Here is a 14,754-nt window from a genome sequence, read left to right as displayed (position 1 = left end):
TCTCTCTCCCGACTGGCACCTCGGAAAGGTGCTGCCACGACTATGACGTGCGGTCGAGACCCGAATCGTTGCAAGTCTTCCTTTGCCCACTTTTACCCTCGCACACCACCCACGTGCAGTCGAACCCCCCCCCCCCCCCCCCCCCCACCCCCCGTTATTCAAAACAAAAGCACGAGCATGGCCGTGTTGTAACTCTATCAATGAAACTTTCGCTTTCCCTTGACTATAACAATCTCTCCCTATACCCGATATAACCAACGCTCTCCTCTCGATATCACGCCGATTCAATAACAATAGAGCTTTCCATTTCCTTTCCATTCAACTAATGGAAATACAGCAAAGAAATAACCTGCACTTTCCGACTTTTCAATCCACGCATATTTCCCTATCGACAAGCTTAGATTTATCCAACGGATACTCGCTAATTTTAAAGAGCCTTCTCGATATAATAATATATGCATCCTTATCCATATTTTTCATCATGCGTCACTGCGTTATCTGACTCACGTATCGATTTGGTAAATGTACTTTCACGTAGATATATATATCGTCGCGATATACTTCCCTTGTGAATTATTCTCTAATAATAATAATCAACTGATGTGTGTAATGTTAATATTTAACTGAAAATTGCACGTTAAATTCGAATTTATAAAAGACAAGAGGCTCGTAAGGAGGTGCTCGGAACAAATTTCAGCTTACGGAAAATCAGTGTACGGATGATAAGATTTTTGCAATTTAATCTGCTATTCGAGTTAATAAAGAAGCAATAATTTTACCAGGTGTCAATGACAGTATCAAATGGTGTGTATGAGTCAGAAGTGGCGCACAGTATGTGGTATGACGGCATGACGGTGAATAGCATGGCATGACACTATTTTGCTTAATTATCAAAGAAATTAACAAATTATAATCTCTACCAATTTCTCCATGAACAATTATCAATTATGTTCACTCCTGTAAAATTCGTTTTACCACATGTACGTTGTTTCTATATACACAGACAGGAGAATTGTGGAAACCTGTGACGTGTATTACGATGTTTTCAGGACGGTTTCTATGACCCCAGCGGCTGTACCGTATATCTACAAATATCTGAAAAAATACGCAATTCTACTCACCTTTAGGAATCGGGAAAAACTTAGACTAACACTAGTAAGCCTTGTGAAACCGAAAATTCTATACCAATAACACAAAGATTCCGAACACCAGGGAAACAACTGTAAAGTGACAACGCTTGACTCATACTAGCGTATATTAAGGGCGTCTGCCGGATACCGGAAGTAACTCGGTAATAACTACAACTAAAACTTCAGGCCTGACATCTATACGCATGCGCTCTCGACCTCACATTTTATTCCAACTTATACTCCATCTCTCTTTCTTAACCTATACATGCAAAATAATTTTTAACTTTTAAAATAACATTTTTACTATCGTTAACTTTTATCATGTTTCGGAAAGCATAATTGCAATGAAGCATATAGTCACCAAATATCAACTTTAGGGAAAGTAAAATTTAAGTTTGCCGCCAATCTTGTGGAAGATGCACTCGATGCGTATCGATCCATCGCTCGAACCGATCTTTCGATATAATGCTAACAAACTTCGTGTTTTAATTTTTTAAGTTGGTTATGAAAGATGATTGCATTGCAGTTGGTTGGTTGGTGTTGGTTGGTCACGTTGGCGTGGTTGGTTAGGAGAGAGACCTTCGGTCGGGTTTCGGTACAGTGCTCACTCACTGATCCTTACACCTATCCGAGTCAACCCAACAGTGTTCGTGTTCAGCGAATAAAGGAAAAAGGGGGATAAGGTAAGTAAATTAGACCATTCTTTGTTACAAACGAACACGCAATTAGCGTTAATTTTGCGTAATCACGCATTGATGGCTTTTAATTTCAGATAATTGTTTTATTACTGAATGTACTGTGTTTATCAAACGATTGTTATATTTCCAACTGTCATTTTGAACCTAGATTTGCATTGCTCCATTTGAAAATATTTCTTTGAAAATATGTATAAAATTGATAAGCTCTTAATATTTTTAACCACAATGAGTTAAGCATTAAATCAAAGATGATTCAACAGAAACACTGATTGTTATTATATAAAAATTTGCGTCTGTTTACGTTATTTTTACTTTTTGAAACACGACAGTAAACATGCTAAAAATAATTTGAATAATACAACCATTTCTTTTGTCCTCATTTGCCTATTACCATTAGATTGCCTTAATTATTCGTTTAAATATGTTAACTTTATAACCACTGCTCCAAATATACTTTATATATTAATTGTTTTCATAGAATCTTTTTAAATTAGGAAAAGATAATGTTACTATATATTGCTTTTATTCCATATAAAAAGATTGTACTTTTTAGCTAAGATGTCAAATGCTCATAGTCCAAGTCGGTTTAATGGAGAAGCTGACAATTTTTATGAAACAAATTTTACTTTTGACATAAACAAACGCATGAGAGTTCCTAAAACTATACGTGTAAATGGTGATTATGCTGACGATGATCTTCATAGTATAACTGGACCAAATTGGAGCCAAATGAATGGATCAGAAAAATTTGATATGCATGTACCAGATCGAATTTTGGTTGTAGGTAAGGATAAACTTTATATCCAAAGACATTATAGTTTATTCTTATATTTATTATTTTTATACCTAAGTTTTAATAAATGATAACACTTTGGAAGGGCAAGAGCAGCATTTGGGCACGAAAGCACCTCCTAGAGAAATTATCTTGGAAAATGCTGTAATGCCACCAGAACCAGGCATTGTTAGAGTGCAGGTAGAAATTTTTAATGAATGCATTACGAGAAAATAATCAGCTAAATGCTAATATGATTTAACAAATCTTGTAGACCCCTCCTAGAGTATTAACGTTAGACGACCACTATTTCCCAGCAGTCGATGAAGATCATCCTGCTCCTTTTGTGGAAGAGGTGAGAGGAACAGTTGCTCCTAATGTACCTAATCCTGCGGAAACACAGATAGTAAGACACACAAGGTAATATTTTCTAATAAAGATCTTTCTAGCAATGACTAAAATTGTTAATTAGTTATAAAATTCCATAAATTATTTCAGAGAACAAACACCTGCATACAATGCCTTAGATGTTTCTCTTGCCCCAAGCGAAGAAATTACACATTTGCGTCGCCAAGTTGGAAAGTTAAATAGACGCGTGATGGCTGTGGAACTGGAGATGATTCAGCATCAACAAAGAGAAAAGATTTTCTATGCCATAACTTTAGCATACTTCATTATAAAAGCTTTTTCCTGGATAGGTAGAAATTAATCTTAATATATTAAAGTAGAATTTACTTACATAATACTTGGTGTTATTTGACCAGTGTTATGCAAGAGTTATTTTTGTTTTATTATTATATGGCCAAAGAAAATGTGGATAATTCAAAAAAACCAATCAGTAAATATTATATTGAATAGCTTCATTGTGCATAAACCAAAACATTTGTATGAACCTTCAAATGCTAACTTTATCCACTGAATTGAAGAGAAATGAGTATTTTTACCATTTTATTTATTCTGTTTTTAATCAATCATCCAGCTGTATAGATTTAACGATTAGGCATATTCATTCTATTCATACTTCTATAACAATGCACAGAATAATTAATAGGATTGTATAGATAAAGGGTCGTGTTTTTTTTTTTTTACTTTTTTTTTTTTTTTGCTTTTTTATTATAAAATGATGAAAACTTAATGTCTATATTTTATATCATAAAATCATGGCATGGGCAAGACTCATTTTTCTTCTAAACCAGAATTTGTGAATAATAGTTGGCCTAACTATAAAATTCAAAAACAACAAGATATTGCTTAAGAGCAAACTTATTACAAGTTGTAAAAAAATGCAATGCAATCGGACAAAAACCATTTATAACAATGATTTGTAAATCATTCTATTTAGTATTTTATTATACTATATATGCGTATGCTATAAAAGTATTACATTTAATTGAAATGATACATTTCACAATTTCTTTTTTATATACAAATGTTTAATTGATTGCATGTAATTATAAAATGATTGCAGGTTATTTTTAAAAATAGTCTGCTAACACATTTGGCCGAAGTCTAATAATTAAAGAATTAATTTTAAATCATATTACTTGAAAGGAACTAAAAGATTTTTACAAATTTTCAAATTTACTCTATTCTGACGAATTTTGTTTGTTTGAAAAACTTAAATGTACATACTATTTTAATGTTATTCAAATTAAGCACTGTGTTTATTAGCGTTTCTATAAAATTCATCAATCTAATATCCTGAACTACTAAAAACTTAATTTCAGTTCATTAGTTTTATTTAAATGTAATAATAGACTTTACGTAGAAGGTAAAGAGAGAATCTACAATTATAAAAATGTAGGAGTGTACATTAAAAATAAAATCGTTTAACTATTTTCCATTAGATGAGTATATAGCTTCAACTTTTCTCTTTTATTGGAGGAGTAACGTGTAATTTTATTTATTATAGAGCAAATCTGGAATTTCATTGTAAAGATAATAAATGCAGGTTCATTAACATTAGTGATAATAATGTATATGTATGCTATGAAACTGTTTTTGGAGCTCTATAATTATGCTGAAAAAGTTTCATACATTCGTTTTGGTGGCCATAATAAAGTGTAATGTTAATAAATTTGTTTGGTCTACATCGCAATTCCCCTAACAATAGATAAAATGACAAGGAGAGGTTTGCATTTCTAAAGGTGACAATTTTACATTTGCTTTTATTAAAACTCGATATATATTTTTAAAGTATTTGATATGCGGTATTAACAGAAGTGTTATCTAATATATAAAACATTACATCACCATTACCTTCGTCAAACATGTATGCGCTTCTGAAAACGGATTCACTTAAATTTTCAACCGGTTCACTAATATTGAGCTGTGGCACTTCTGACAGTGACAAATTTACTGTTTCCATGTTCGTTGATTGTTCCATATCAGGCAATTGTAGTAATATTTCTTGCCCTGTAATATTCATGATTCAATGATTATATTAAAAACATTTTCTCGTTAAAATACCTTCTATAGAATTAAGATTGTCGCTATTCGTTTTCTGAGTGTCTACACTTGGTTCCTGTACAATGTTGCACTGTTGCCTCGAAGTAATTTTTTCTATCACTTGTACAGACGGTTTTTCTGCAAGCTGATTTGTGAAACCTGATTTATCCCATTGATCTCTAAGATTGCTATGTTGACGTTCAAAATGTCGCTTCATGCTGTGACGATGTCTCGCTGTCATTTGACAAAATGGACATCGGTACGTTACACCACTGTGACTCGCTTGCACATGGCGTTTTAATTGGTACTCCTTTAAAATATCATTTTCACTCAATTCTAAGATTCCTTTACATCACAGATTTAGAATTTTCTATAAAGCATATTTATTGAAAATGCCTACCTTGTGAAATGATTTTGGACATAAAGAACACGAATATTGTGCTGGTTTAACATGATAAGAAACGTGTTTGTCGAAGCTTGATTTGCTTGTAAATTGTATTGGGCAATGGGGGCAGCTATACGTAATTTTATCACCATGAATCTGTTTATAATGTTTAAGATAATTACATTTCTGAAAAAAGCTCTGCAAAACATTTAATTAGAAATAATTTTGGATGTTTCATGATAGATAATTATTTCCTTAACATTTTTGGCAATAGAAACATTTACTTTATCACACTTATCACATTGATATTTTTTATTTCCGTGGAGAAGCATATGAATATCCAAGGCTTTCTTGCTTTTTAACTTCTTTTCACAAATACTACAGGCAACTTGAACATTTCGATGGATAGCCTTATGTTCTTTCAATACTCCTATTCTGTGGAATCTGCTGTGGCATACATCACATTCGTAGAGTTTTTCACCTAGATTATAAAATTTTAAATGATGTAACATTTACCATGCACGCCTTTTTTTAAATAAATGTAGCAAACAAATTACCGTGCGAACGCAAATGTTGTTTAAGGCTATGCTGATTCTTAAATAAATCTCCACATTTTTCGCAAATAACAGATTTACACATCTGCTTCTTTTTAACTTTCTTCTGGACAACTTTTAATGCGGTATGTGATTTCATGTGCCTCGTTAGATGCATTTTATGTACAAACTTCTTTTTGCATTGAATGCATTCGTGATTCGGAGCTACACATTTATGTAATTTGCGATCAGTTTCCGACATAAAAACATGACTACACCATTTGCACTTGCCAGTTGCTAAAATATTATAATTTATATAAATAACTTGATGTGTTATACATATAATTAAAATATTCTTACCGATATGTTTAACCATATGTCGTTTTAAATACTTTTTTTGAATAAAAGTTTTTTGGCAATACGAACACTCGTATTCAGGATTCAAGCGGTGAGTAAAGCAAGAATGTGAAATTAGGTTCTCTTTTCTAGCAAAAACCTGAAATTTATACATCTTATTTACCTGTATAAAAACAATGAATTATGACTGAAACACTTACTACCAAACACGTTGTGCAAATAAATTCACCGGTATGCTTTCGTAAATGTCGATACAGATAATCCACTTTATCAAATTTTTTATTACAAATATCACAATCTAAATTATTAATATTATTGGACTGATCATGAACATCTGATACAATTTTCAACAATTCCGTAGCTAATTCGTCAACGTTAAACTTAACATTATCAACGCCATTTACTGTTAATATAGACTCTGATGAATTAATATTATAACACCCTGAGGTTTGTAACAAATCGTTAACGTTTATATCGCTTGCATTAAGAATAGATATCTCAGAACTGATATCTTTTACACTGGTGTTTTCTTCTGAAGACTTTTCAGAGTTTCTTTGATCTAAGCTATTTTTTATTTGATTAGTAGCATTTAATCCAATGCTCTGTAAAACAAATTCTATAATAACCATAATTTATCTCAATTGAGTATCATTATAAGAATAGAGTAAATGTACTTCAGAGCTTTGGGGTTGATTATCTGCCATCTGATTATTGCTACTGGGCCATAGGTATGAATGTTTTGCTTTTCTGTGTCTTTCTAACACCTGAAAATTGTATTTGCTTAAAATTTTCTTTGGGAAGACATTTCAAGCCAAGTGTATAAATCACTTACAGAGGAACTGTTAAATCTTTTGTTACATATATTGCAAATTGCTCCTAATAATGGTTTATAATGATCCATTAGATGTTTTGCATAAATTACAACGGATGCTAATTTTTCTGAACACATTTTACAGTTCCATACTTCTTTCTCATTAGCAGCTCCTAAATGTTGAGCCGACAGTCTTTGTACTATTTCTTGGGCAATGTTTTCCCCTGAGACAATAATAAAATTATAAAGGATATATAGGACCGATTTATGTGATTTTATGATTGGTACACTATCTGTCATCAAAAGTACTTACTGGAAACATTACATGGAGGTAAATTATGGGGGTCAGACTTATCTGCATTATTATCTAAAGAGTCAGTAAGCTCAATATCACTATTTGCAAAATATTTATTGTAGAGTGGAATCTTCATTTTAAATGCATAATACGGTGCATACCATACTTTTAATTCCTCTTTAGTAGGGATGGTACGTATCACAGAATAAAATATATTTCCATTCATCTAAAAGATTAATTTTAAAATAGTTATCTAATTATTTGTTGTGCGTTATTATTACTATATTATTTCTACCTGATAGCAAATTAGATTTTGTTCAACTGCATTTGTGGCTGGAGGAACAAAACACATCCAGTTACAAAATTCTTCATCTGTGAGATCTAAATGATATGTATTGGACGATTTATCATCAAATATCTTTAACTGAAAATTAGCTAAAGGATTCATTGTGCATAACTTTTTTGCATGTAAAGGTCCAAATGTAGTTCCTTTTATTATAAATTCTTTTGCTATTACTGTAGTAGTTCCATCAGCCATATTTTTAATTTGTAAATTATTAGGAATGGTCTGCCTGGCTCTTGATATGACTGGTGAATCCGAGACCTACAAAAATTAAACAAAAGATTCAAGGCAATAAACTCAGAAAAAAACATTAATAATCAAATTGATACCCCTGCCAACTTACATAATGAAGCCTGGATAGAAAGAAACAGTCATCCGTTTTGTGAGCTTGACCACAAATGCTACAAGCTGTTAGAGAAAGAATGAAATAATTTGCATTAATTTTTTTGTATTTACAAAAATTTGCTCTAACCTGACATCTGTTTGAAAGTATATTTATTTCCTTTCCTTTATTAAAAATTGCTGGATTATATATTATAAAACATATGTTGCAGGCCCTAATATCAAATTATTATATTAAATGCCTTATTTCAAAATTATGTACACATAATATGATATATATGTTGTTATAATATTATACAATAATAAATCATAATAGGGTTTATCACAGCCGTCGACGTCTCCCATTACTTTGAAATGTTTTTATTATAGAACTGTGATGAAACTTTTATTCCATCCCACCTTTTGCTGGTTGAATTTTCATGAATTAACAATAAGCATTTAACTTAACATGGCTTCGAACTCTTTAGACTATCAAAGGTTTTAAATCACGTCTCTAAATACTTTAAACTTTAAAGAGCCCAAACCTTTAAAGGGAATAACATACACATTATATATGTATATATGACATATACTCGTAATAACAACAGCATGCACAGTCGATCGTTAACTCGTAAGTCGGTAATATCGATATAATTCTCGCAAGAAGTTATATATATATGTATATATATATATATGTATAGGCAGAATAGGTTGAAAAATATCCCTAGTACAGATTATCTTTCTAGTTACTAACAATCTGTATGGTTAGTAACACTTTTTTAGTTAGACGTGCAGTCAGGTGCAGTGGGAGGTCAGTGCACGTCACGTAGTTATATTCACATTATTACAATCGGCTAAGGATATTGAGGAAAAACTATAAACTTTGGTGTGATAAAAGGGATTTAGCGGAGAATCTGTCGCGACAGAACATTGCTAAGCAGTGCGCGTAGGTCTCTAAATTAGCGTTGTGAGCCAACAGTAGCTCTTTTTACCGAAGATAAGTGGATAAGTGATTTGCATACACTAGTCGCCCAAGTAGTGGAACGCCATTTGTATGTACAATTCTCTGTATGTTATACTTGAAAACCTGAAAACTCTATCTTATACCTAAGCACTGGCATTTTTTTCACACACGTGAAAAGCAGATTGACTGTGCGACAGGTTATGTCAGCTGGATTGGCAGGTGCTGTATCAAATCAGGTCAGTGTGTTGACTTGCTACCAAGTGCTATTCTGCAGTCAGTGTTGCCAGGACTAGATTAGAATATCCCCCACAGATTTTGAAAAATTCTACGTGTCGCTATGGTTAATAAATTAACAAAAAATTGTTATAATAAGTATATATTTTCAAGTTTTATGAATTTTTAATTGGAAATATCTTTTAACGTAAAATATTCTCTAAAATGATAATCAGAAATTTACAAAAATGTTATATATATTTAGTACAAACAACATTTATTACGAACCATAAACTATCATAATAAAAAAAGATATATAGGGTGTTTCAGAGTTTAAAAACCAAGCCAAAACCGAGGGTCAGCTTAGACATTTTAAGACGAAACTTCCTATTACAATTTAAATAAGTCAGCAACGGTGTAGGAGTAAGAGTTATTAATGAAAACCCCCAAATGCCAGTGAGGCGTGATAATTAGTATCGCCTTGGTCGTACCTATAGATAGAAGAGGAGACAATTCTAACTCCAAGTCAGTCAAGACGTAGTACTAGCTCTTCCTACACGCCTGATTGGCGGGAACCGGAACCGGGAGGATTTCTAACTAACATTAATATACATTATACATCATCTCACGCGCCGTGTCATTGGCAATCAAAATATTAAATATCTCAAAAATGTGTTGATATGAGAAAGAATGTATTACACTTATTCACTTCAAACTTTTCAATCAATTAATAGTGTTAATATATTTCATATGTATCAAAAACTTAACCTTCTGTAACCAGAATTCACCTTAACAAGGCACAAAAAAAACTTCCATATCGTTATTAACATTTTAAAATTGGAAAGGCGTTTCGTCGTAAACATTTTCAAGCTATTCCTTGGTGACAACTTAGTCATGAATTCTGAAGCACCCTTATATATATGTTATGTTTGCAATTAAATTTCTATTTTAAATTGCGTTGCTTTTTAATGCTTAAATCTAATTTTATCATAAGTGATGAAGACAAAATTATAGACGACATTTTATTCCTCCTTAATTTTTTATAATTTTATTTATATGGTAAATCGTCTTTCGATATTTGCACCGTCATTGAGGCATGGTTGAAATTATAAGTGCTACTAGCATGGTATTTTGAAATAATACTATATTCGTAATTTATCATTTTTTATTAACTCTTTCGCGTTTAGTTTAAATTGTAAAAAGAATGCATTTTTGAAATAAAAAAAAACGTCTTTTGTGGTTTCCGGTTTTTCCACCTTTTTGTAAAAATTGCAAACTGTAGTAAATTCTCATTAATTTCAAGCTTTATCAAAGAGAGATAATTTTATAAAGGCGTTTACTAATAGATGATAAACCAGCCCGTAATCAAACTTAGTAGGTCTCACCTAACTCATAGCCATCCTCAAGTCTGAATTACGATAAGTACTAGTCAAAGCAGCTACAGGGCCTACAGCTCACGTTACAGGAACTATACTACGGTGGCTTCACCAGGTAATAGCAGCTTCCGTTACATGAACTATACTGATTTGACTGATTTACCATAGACTCGGGCTCGATTTTTCCACCTATTGGTAAAATTATATGTGTTTGGTAAAATTTACAAATTGTAGTGAACTCCATTCAATCTCAAGTTTTACCAAACAGATCAATTTGGCAAAACATTTACCAATAGATGAATAAACCGGCCTTTAGTGGTGCCAGTATTAACATCCAATGGTAGCCGGTGCCCGGTAGCATTGCCAACGTGTGGCGGAAGTGTCGGAACCTCAGTGCTACCACTAGTGGCTATTTTTTTATTATTATTTTTTGTTTAAACTGTGTCCCATGGTGTGACCGGTGTGTTCGTAAATTGAGCCACATATCGTCTCGCCAGCATTTCACAGGATGCATTTAAAAATGACTAGCTATGTGTTTTAGTCGATACAGTGCTAAGTTGCGCTAAGTAAAATACTCGATATGATTGGTCGATTAATCAGCGCTCCTCGAGATTGACCAATCATATCGAGTATATGACTTAGCGTAAGTTAGCACTGTATCGACTGAAACGCAGCCACTGTCAGTAGCCGTAAATCCTACAAAATACGTGTCATAATATGTGGATTTTCAGTGTTATAGATATTAATAAAAATAATTAGTAACTTCCGCTACTTTATGAAATTTTGTATTGCCACTACGCCGCTACACGCTTCAAAATCCGCTACAAATAGCGGAATTCCGCTATGTCTGGCAACACTGTCTGCAGTTTCCTTTCACTGAAGACAGCCATTCTAAATTTTGTATATTTTTCCATGCTACGGAATGCAGCGGATGAAAGGACAAGCCAGTAGCCAACGTGAGTAATTATATTCTGATCTTGCCCCCTGTGCCCCCCCACTATCCCTTTGAAAATCGTTCCTTTTAACAATCTCCCGATTATGCCGCTACCCGCTCGCCGAATCTCCCTTTTTTTCTACCATTTGTTGTCATTCTTTCTAAGCATTTATCACTCCATGGCTTAGCTTTGTTCCTTTCCTCATTCTAATATTTAAAAGACCCGTCTATTGGCAAGATATTTTTGTAGGAATTTCAATTTGTATATTGTAAGGTTTATCTCTTTTATTTCAGTATACCTTTTTGTATGGACAGTGTGTTGAATTAATAAAATTGTATATTCTGCAGTAAGCAATGGTCCCAAGGAACATCAACAGCAGCAACAACAATCTGAACATGCTGGAGGGGAAGATAACACGTTTGATTCATGGAGAGGAGGCAACAATACACAGCATCATTCAAACTATCCAATTGGTACAGGCGATCCTTATAGTACATATTATGCTGGAGCCTCTTTCCCCTATCAAACGTTTGGTGCCGGAGATGGCACTTGGTCCAATGGAACAGACACGGTGGCATATCTTTCTGGGTATGGAGGTCAAATAGGTCATGATGCTTATGGCATGGATGGAATGTTTTCTGCTAGTACAGGAGGTGGTTTTAGTACATTTGGTCAACCAGCCTTTAACTACTTCCATGGCAATGGTGATTTCAGTGCATGGGGTACACCGAGAAAAACCCGTTATGAGGACTATTATCAGCCTCCTCGTGGGAGTGAAAATTATCCGGCACAGAGCAGCGGAGAAATTAAGACGATCGAACAGAGTGTGCAAAATTTGTCCATCGGTAGCGGAGAGGTTCCTAGGCAGGATCAGCAGTCATCTAGCCAGCAAGTGAAGCCAGAAGTAAAAGAACCTAGGAAGATAACATGGGCCAGTGTTGCAAGCCAGCCAGCCAAGCCTGTACCACCTTTGTCATCGACCCAAGGAATGAAAAAGAAGGCAGGAATGCCACCACCACCTATCGTTCCAGGCAAGCATAATATGGACATTGGAACGTGGGGCGAGGGAAAATCTTCGGCTCCTCCACCTACGGCTCCACCACCACCCCAAATACAGCCCCCAGTGCCACCACCGGCTCCTCCACTTCAGAGACAGAGAGCTCCACCGCCTCCTTGTTGGAACAGGCAACAGCCTACGACGCCTCCCCCACCTCCGCAGAGTCAAATGCACATGCCCCCTCCGCAGCAACATCACCCTCACCAGCAACAGCAACCCATGCATCAGCACCAGCAGCAGCAGCACCAACAGCATCAACTTCAACATCAACATCCGCAGCATCAACATCAGCAGCAGCAACTGTCTGCTTTACCTCCACCAACGCAATCGCACCCTGTTTTAGATGAGCTCAAAGTAAAGAACAATTACAATCCCATAGAGTTTAATCATACCGCACCTGGGGCTAGGTTTTTTGTAATAAAGTCTTATTCCGAAGACGACATTCACAGATCAATCAAATACGAGATTTGGTGCAGTACCGAGCACGGTAACAAAAAGCTGGACCAAGCATATCGCGAGGCCAGTCGTGAGGGAGCACCCCTCTATCTTTTCTTCTCAGTTAATGGCTCGGGACACTTTTGCGGGATGGCCCAGATGGTCTCGCCCGTGGATTACGAAAGCAATAGCTCCGTGTGGTCGCAGGACAAGTGGAAGGGTCAATTTCGCGTGCGTTGGGTTTACGTTAAGGACGTACCGAACACCGAGTTGCGGCACATTAAGCTAGAGAATAATGAGAATAAGTCAGTGACACATTCACGGGATGCGCAAGAAGTTCCCCATGCCAAAGGGGTAATAGTGCTACGTATATTGCATACGTATCGTCATTCGACAAGTATTTTCGATGATTTTGGACATTATGAGCGTAGACAAGCGGAAGAAGACCAGCGTAAAGCACCGGTAAATCCTATACAGCATCATCACTCTTCTTCCAATCACAGAAATAGAGGACATCCTCCGGACATGTCTCGGGATTATCATCCGCCTTCGCACCATTCTCATCATCGCAAGGTAACCGAGAAACAAATATTCCCCGTCTTGCTCCCGCCCTTTTCCATACCGATCGTTCAATTGATCACTCTCGTTACCCTTTTCAGGATCGAGACCGAGATGGGAATCGCGGCGGACGAGGCAGAAACGTATCACGCCAGTAGCGTTGGATGCCGGAAGTAATATAATATCTATAACGACAGTAACAAAAAGAACGTTACGACTAATTATCGTCCTATCACTTATCCTTCGCTTTTCTGGATCTACAAATGGGCTTCTAATTACTGTGACGGAACTATTGTTATCGAGGCCACTCCTTCTGTTAAATAATTAATCCGTATGGTAATTAGCGTCGCGTCAATATTATAAATATTATCTATTCATATTTCCTATGAAGAAGAATATAATTCAATTTCAAGGGATTTGCATAAACTCGTTGACGGTATAAGCATATAGTGTGGTGTTGCGTGCTACTCGTCGGAAGGTGTTTCTTAAACGTACAAATTTGAAAAATGAAAAAATACGAATGGATTAATGAAATGAATGAATAAGAAGCAAAAAAAACTATATGTGGACTGATCCTTGTAAAATGCTTAAACTTTTGTTGAAAATGAAAAAAAAAAGAAAGAAAGAAAGAAAAGAAAATCTGTGCAAGAACGATATTGTTAGTGTCATTTGAATCAATTACCATTTGAAACTTTCATGGACGTGTAATCTAGTGCCTGCAGTAGAGAGGATCCTTGTACGAAAATTTTGATAAATTACTATTTGTTGCCGCTGCCATTTTAATAGTAGACTTCCAGGCGGACTTCCCGTGCTCGGTCTCTCTTGGCTCGTTTCGGCCTAACCCGGGCCCTGTCTCAGCTATCAATTTTCAATAAGACCGCTTCTTTGGCAATTGGCGCAGAATCGCAAATTGTAATGATCATGAAATTCAAGAAATATATCATAATTATTGCATAAGCATTAAAGATATGTCACTAAAGTATACCAAGAGGAATCGTTATTTTTTCGACGCATCCCAGTCGTTTCATCACACAATCGAGCTCTGTGCCGCATTAAGGACTTTTCACCGAAGAGATCAAGAGCACACTCACGTGTAAGTAAATTCCAGCATTTCGCAAACTTT

General features: G+C 34.9%; 3 protein-coding genes across 7 annotated transcripts; 2 read left to right on the top strand and 1 right to left on the bottom strand.

The window, feature by feature from the left end:
* The first annotated feature begins 1,656 nt into the window (after positions 1–1,656).
* On the top strand, positions 1,657–4,679 carry Tango11 (transport and golgi organization 11). 2 transcript variants are annotated; one of them, XM_066745046.1, is made up of 5 exons: positions 1,657–1,813; positions 2,382–2,612; positions 2,707–2,801; positions 2,875–3,020; positions 3,099–4,679. In XM_066745046.1, the coding sequence occupies exons 2-5, from the start codon at positions 2,387–2,389 to the stop codon at positions 3,307–3,309; spliced, it is 678 nt and encodes a 225-aa protein (XP_066601143.1). In that variant the 5' UTR covers positions 1,657–1,813; positions 2,382–2,386; the 3' UTR covers positions 3,310–4,679. The 2 variants fall into 2 exon arrangements, with proteins under 2 accessions (XP_066601143.1, XP_066601142.1); XM_066745045.1 differs by having other exon boundaries at positions 2,680–2,801.
* Positions 3,654–8,696, bottom strand: LOC136784417 (PR domain zinc finger protein 15-like). 2 transcript variants are annotated; one of them, XM_066745044.1, is made up of 13 exons: positions 8,245–8,696; positions 8,116–8,180; positions 7,725–8,033; positions 7,448–7,655; positions 7,156–7,358; positions 6,998–7,087; positions 6,524–6,925; positions 6,327–6,462; positions 5,991–6,263; positions 5,718–5,914; positions 5,449–5,589; positions 5,070–5,358; positions 3,654–5,015 (listed from the first exon to the last, which is right to left on the bottom strand). In XM_066745044.1, the coding sequence occupies exons 1-13, from the start codon at positions 8,249–8,251 to the stop codon at positions 4,792–4,794; spliced, it is 2,544 nt and encodes an 847-aa protein (XP_066601141.1). In that variant the 5' UTR covers positions 8,252–8,696; the 3' UTR covers positions 3,654–4,791. The 2 variants fall into 2 exon arrangements, with proteins under 2 accessions (XP_066601141.1, XP_066601140.1); XM_066745043.1 differs by having other exon boundaries at positions 5,449–5,631; positions 8,245–8,693.
* A 210-nt stretch (positions 8,697–8,906) lies between these two features.
* Ythdf (YTH domain-containing family protein) lies at positions 8,907–14,619 on the top strand. Of its 3 annotated transcripts, XM_066745010.1 has the most exons (5): positions 8,907–9,293; positions 11,575–11,602; positions 11,929–12,169; positions 12,296–13,646; positions 13,733–14,619. In XM_066745010.1, exons 1-5 carry the CDS (start codon positions 9,258–9,260, stop codon positions 13,787–13,789), a joined length of 1,713 nt encoding a protein of 570 aa, XP_066601107.1. In that variant the 5' UTR covers positions 8,907–9,257; the 3' UTR covers positions 13,790–14,619. The 3 variants fall into 3 exon arrangements, with proteins under 3 accessions (XP_066601107.1, XP_066601105.1, XP_066601106.1); XM_066745008.1 differs by having other exon boundaries at positions 11,929–13,646; XM_066745009.1 differs by lacking the exon at positions 8,907–9,293 and adding an exon at positions 10,744–10,761 and having other exon boundaries at positions 11,929–13,646.
* Positions 14,620–14,754: the final 135 nt, after the last annotated feature.

This window comes from Prorops nasuta, unplaced genomic scaffold (assembly GCF_024137725.1).
Source record: "Prorops nasuta isolate Cenicafe-Biocafe unplaced genomic scaffold, Cenicafe_Pnas_1.2 PNAS00053, whole genome shotgun sequence".
Taxonomy (NCBI): Eukaryota; Metazoa; Arthropoda; class Insecta; order Hymenoptera; family Bethylidae; genus Prorops; species Prorops nasuta.
Note: the sequence above shows the minus strand (reverse complement) of the source record. Positions and strands in the feature narration are given on the sequence as shown.

Bases quoted from the DNA above. Each gene is read 5' to 3' on its own strand.
- Tango11 (XM_066745045.1), top strand. From the start codon at position 2,387: ATGTCAAATGCTCATAGTCCAAGTCGGTTTAATGGAGAAGCTGACAAT. The intron at 2,613-2,679 runs GTAAGGATAAAC...TTTATACCTAAG, and splicing joins AGATCGAATTTTGGTTGTAG to TTTTAATAAATGATAACACT. The intron at 3,021-3,098 runs GTAATATTTTCT...AAATTATTTCAG, and splicing joins CAGATAGTAAGACACACAAG to AGAACAAACACCTGCATACA.
- LOC136784417 (XM_066745043.1), bottom strand. The intron at 7,359-7,447 runs GTAAGTACTTTT...TTATTGTCTCAG, and splicing joins ACCTCCATGTAATGTTTCCA to GGGAAAACATTGCCCAAGAA. The intron at 5,915-5,990 runs GTAATTTGTTTG...TTTATAATCTAG, and splicing joins ACAACATTTGCGTTCGCACG to GTGAAAAACTCTACGAATGT.
- Ythdf (XM_066745008.1), top strand. From the start codon at position 9,258: ATGTCAGCTGGATTGGCAGGTGCTGTATCAAATCAG. The intron at 9,294-11,574 runs GTCAGTGTGTTG...TACGGAATGCAG, and splicing joins CAGGTGCTGTATCAAATCAG to CGGATGAAAGGACAAGCCAG. The intron at 13,647-13,732 runs GTAACCGAGAAA...TACCCTTTTCAG, and splicing joins ACCATTCTCATCATCGCAAG to GATCGAGACCGAGATGGGAA.